The 4,813-nt window shown below is 39.1% G+C and overlaps 1 protein-coding gene across 1 annotated transcript; it reads left to right on the top strand.

Annotated features, from left to right (window-relative positions):
- Positions 1 to 999: 999 nt before the first annotated feature.
- On the top strand, positions 1,000 to 4,348 carry LOC100032345 (DNA mismatch repair protein Msh2-like). Its single transcript, XM_056811768.1, is given in 5 exon segments — positions 1,000 to 1,418; positions 1,420 to 1,714; positions 1,716 to 2,718; positions 2,721 to 3,116; positions 3,119 to 4,348. Coding segments are annotated over 5 exon segments (2,757 nt in total). The 3' UTR covers positions 3,763 to 4,348.
- The last annotated feature ends 465 nt before the right edge of the window (positions 4,349 to 4,813 follow it).

The following is a 4,813-nucleotide window of genomic DNA, read 5'->3' as shown; positions in this document are numbered from 1 at the left end:
ACCCTAGGCAAGTCACTTAATCCTCATTGCCTAGCCCTTATCACTCTTTTGCTTTAGAGCCAATATATAGTACTGATTCTAAGATGGAAAAGTGTTAAATTTTTTTAATTAAAAAAAGAAAAAGAATGTTAAAAATTACTTTTATAAGTAATTGAAGGAAGATGAAAATTTAAAAATGCTTAAGTAATAAAATTAAAACAAAGTGTCACCATGAGAAGGATCAGAGGGAGGCATCTCAAATCTAATTGAAACCACTCCATGAAGTCTAAGAACCATTTCTATTAGTAGCAGGTCAGATTAAGGGAAGACTTTTCTAACCTTTGGAACAGAGGCAATGTGAACTCTTGGGCCGAATGAAAGAGTGCCACATGTAATAAAAAGTAAGAAGAACAAAATAAACCATAATAAAGATGATAATAAAAAGTCCCAGTCACATTTGATGGGTTTTGATTTACAAAGGGCTTTGCTTACGTTACCTCACTTGTGTAGAGGAGAGCCCTTTGGACTTGAGTCAGGAGTGCTGTGATCTTTCCCACTTAGGGTTACAGCCCAGTCACTTGTTTTTCTGATGCAGAGTTTCTCTGTAAAATGAAGATACTAAAGCCCTGCACCGCCTCCCTCACAGGGTTATAGTGAAAGGACCACTTTGTCCTCTTTAAAGCTTTATAAAGATAGGAGTTGTCAGTGCTGAATGCTATCTCTGAACTTGCCATGAGTCCCTTTGCTCTGGTTGGGAATAATGGGCAGAACACTTGCTTTGAAGTCAGGAACATCTGAATTCAAATTTTGTCTCCAACACTTACAGCTATATGACTCCTAGACAACTGCCTGATTTCTCACAGTCTCAATTTCTCGTCTGTAAAATGATCATAGTAATGAGAATTAAATGTGATTAAAAAAACCCAACAAGTAAAGCATTTTAAAAAATAGTGGGGGAAAGAGGCGGGCCAGTGCGGGTTCAGGAGGGGCCACAGGCAGCCGCTGGCGGGAGATTCCAACATGGTGGTGCAGCCAAAAGAGGTGTTGGCCATGGACAGCCAGGCTGAATGCAGCTTTGTCTGCTTCTTCCAGGCCTTGCCGACAAAACCGCTTACCACTGTGCGCCTCTTTGACCCGGGCGATTACTATACCGTGCACAGCAAGGATGTGCTGCTGGTCGCTTGGGAGGTGTTTAAGACCCAGGCAGTCATCAGATATATTGGGTTGACAGGTTCTAAAAAACTGGAAAGTGTTGTGCTTAGTAATATGAATTTTGAATCTTTTTCAAAAGACCTCCTCTTGGTTCATCAGTGTAGAGTTGAAGTTTATAAGAATAAAGCTGGGAATAAGGCCACCATGGAGAATGACTGGCATGTGGCATTCAAGGCTTCACCAATTGGGAAAGGTACCCAATTCGAAGAAATCCTCTCTGGAAACAATGGCGTCATGTTCCATTGGTGGTGGTGGTGTTAAGCTGTCCATTGTTGGCCAAAGATTAGTTGGAGTTGGGTATGTTGACTCCATACAAAGGTAGCTGGGACTGTGTGAGTTTCCAGATAATGATCAATTCTCCAATCTGGAAGCACTGCTGATTCAAATTGGCCCAAAGAAATGTGTCCTACCAGGAGGTGAAACTGCTGGGGACATGGGAAAACTGAGACAGGCTATTGAGAGAGGAGGAATTCTGATCACAGAGAGGAAGAAAGTTGACTTTGCAGCAAAAGATATTGTTCAAGGACCTTAACCTTTTGTTGAAAAGCAAAAAGGGAGATCAAATGAATAGTGCTGAGAATCAGGTTGCAATTTCATCATTATCGGCTGTGATTAAGTATTTAGAACTTTTATCAGACGATTCAAACTTTGGACAATTTGAACTGACCACCTTTGACCTCAGCCCGTATATGAAGTTGGATAATGCAGCTGTCAGAGCTCTTAATCTTTTTCAGGGCTCTGCTGAAGACAAAAGTGGTACTCAGTCTCTTGCATTGCTGAATAAGTTCAAAACACCTCAAGGCCAAAGACTGCTTGATCAATGCATTAAACAGCCACTATTGGATAAGAACAGGATACAGGAAAGGTTAAACCTAGTTGAGGCATTCGTAGTAGATGCAGAGCTGAGGAAGAGTTTGCAAGAAGACTTACTTCGTGGTTTCCCAGATCTTCACCGATTTGCCAAGAAATTTCAAAGACATGCAGCTAACCTACAGAATTGTTACCGAGTGTATCAAGCCATAAACCAGCTCCCTAATGTTATACAAGCACTTGAAAAACATGAAGGAAAACACCAGATGCTGTTATTGGCAATCTTCGTAACTCCTCTGGCTGATCTTCATTCTGATTTCTCCAAATTTCAGGAAATGATAGAAACAATCTTAGATATGAATCAGGTGGAAAACCATGAATTTCTTGTGAATGCATCCTTTGATCCTCAGCTGACACGGCTAAGGGAATCAATTGATAATGTAGAAAAGAAGATGCAGTCATCTTTAACAAGTGCAGCAAGAGAGCTAGGCATAGAAGCTGGTAAACACATTAAACTGGACTCTAATGCACAACTAGGATATTATCTCCAAGTGACCTGCAAGGAAGAAAAAGTCCTTCGTAGCAATAAAAACCGTAACAAGTTAGATGTCCAAAAGAATGGTGTTAAGTTTACCAACAGTAAATTGGCTGCTTTCAATGATGAGTACCTCAAAATTAGAGATGAGTATGAGGAAGCCCAGGATGCCATTGTTAAAGAATCACCAACATTTCTTCTGGCTGTGTAGAACCAATGCAGACACTGAATGATGTATTAGCTCAACTGGATGCTGTTGTCAGTTTTGCTAATGTAGCACCTATTCCATACGTATGTCCAGTCATTTTGGAAAAGGGACAAGGAAGAATCATTTTGAAAGGTTCCAGACATGCTTGTGTTGAAGTTCAAGATGAAGTTGCATTCATCCCCAATGACATTAACTTTGAGAAAAATAAGGAGATGTTCCACGTTATTACTGGCCCCAATATGGGAGGTAAATCAACATATATCCATCAAACCGGAGTAATAGTTCTGATGGCTCAGATTGGCTGTTTTGTACCATGCGAGTCAGCAGAAGTGTCCATTGTGGATTGTATCTTGGCTCGAGTGGGAGCAGGTGATGTCAGATGAAAGGTGTATCTTCATTCATGGCAGAAATGCTGGAGACAGCTTCTATTCTCAGGTCTGCAACCCAAGATTCCCTCACAATCATTGATGAACTGGGAAGAGGAACCTATGATGGATTTGGGCTAGCCTGGGCTATTTCAGAATACATTGCCACTAAGATTGGAGCTTTCTGTATGTTTGCTACTCATTTTCATGAACTGACCACATTGGCTGACCAGTTGCCAACAGTGAATAATCTACATGTTTCAGCATTAACTACTGATGAGGCATTAACTATGTTATATCAAGTAAAGAAAGGTGTCCGTGATCAGAGTTTGGGGATTCATGTTGCAGAACTTGCTAATTTTCCTAAGCATGTAATAGAAAATGCCAAACAAAAGGCCCTGAAACTAGAGAAATTCCAGCATTTTGGAAAACCTCAAGAATCTGATGAAATGGAACCAGCAACCAAGAGGTGCTGCCACGAAAGAGAGCAAGGTGAAAAAATAATTCAGACATTTCTGGCCAAAGTAAAGGAATTACCCTTTGCAGAAATGTCTGAGGATGGTATCAGAACCAAATTAAAACAACTGAAAGCTAAAGTAATATCACAAAATAACAGTAATGAAATAATTTCACAGATAAAAGTTACTCCATGAAAAATTCCACAATGGAATGAACAAGTTGTGTAGGTTTTTTTTAATTGTAGAAAGTCCCCACTGACTATGCGAAAACTTTTGAAATGTTTTCTATGTTTCCTTTGGTGTTTAGAGATTGGTGCACATAGATTATTAAATAAAATGGAAGTATTATGTTTCTTTTAAAAAAATAGTGCTAGCTATTTTCCTATTTTTTCAGTCCTCATATCTCGCTTGGACTATCACCAAAACACACATTTCCCAAACTTCTATCTTCAGACTATCAATCCCCTTTTCTCTACCACTGAATGAATCGATGAATGAATGAATTAAAAAGCAAAGAACTGGAAATTAAAGGGATGCCCATCAACTGGGGAATGGCTAAACAAGTTGTGACTTTTACTTATGATGGAATACTACTGCACTGTCAGAAATGGCAAGTAGGCTAAATTTTTAAAAACATGGAAAGACTTACACCAAGTTATCAAGAGTGAAATAAATAGAACCAAGAGAGCATTATATACAGCAACAGACATATTGTCTGAAGAATCTGTTCACCTACAGAGAAAGAACTTGTATCTTTTTATCAAAAGATATCTTTGCTATCATAGAGAGGGTTGTGCCTGAGAATTGTAATGCAACAAACAAAAAAGAAATAAAAAAATAAAAAGCATTCATTAAGTGCTACTATGAGCGATCTATTGTGCTAAGTGCTGAGGATACCGATACAAACAAGTATAGCTGTATTCTCTGGCTCTCTCTCTTAGCAAGCCTGCTACCTTTCTCATCAGGGTTCTGGGAGGGTAGCTCTGAGGGTTTATAGCATCTCCTACCACCATTGGCTCAATCCCACTTGAGCTGTGTCCTCCTCCCCTATTATTAGGGGACATTAACAAGCACCACCAGTTTTATTTAACCATTTAACTTTTACAAATGGATATTAACTTTAATGATATGTCAGAAATAAAAGTTTTCCTATCACTCTTTGCAGATAGTATGATGATAGAGAATCCTACAGAATCAACTAAAAAACTAATTGAAATAATCAACAATTTAGCCAAGTTGTAGGATA

This window comes from Monodelphis domestica, chromosome 1 (assembly GCF_027887165.1).
Source record: "Monodelphis domestica isolate mMonDom1 chromosome 1, mMonDom1.pri, whole genome shotgun sequence".
Lineage (NCBI taxonomy): Eukaryota > Metazoa > Chordata > Mammalia > Didelphimorphia > Didelphidae > Monodelphis > Monodelphis domestica.
This window is presented reverse-complemented; position numbering and strand designations above follow the sequence as displayed.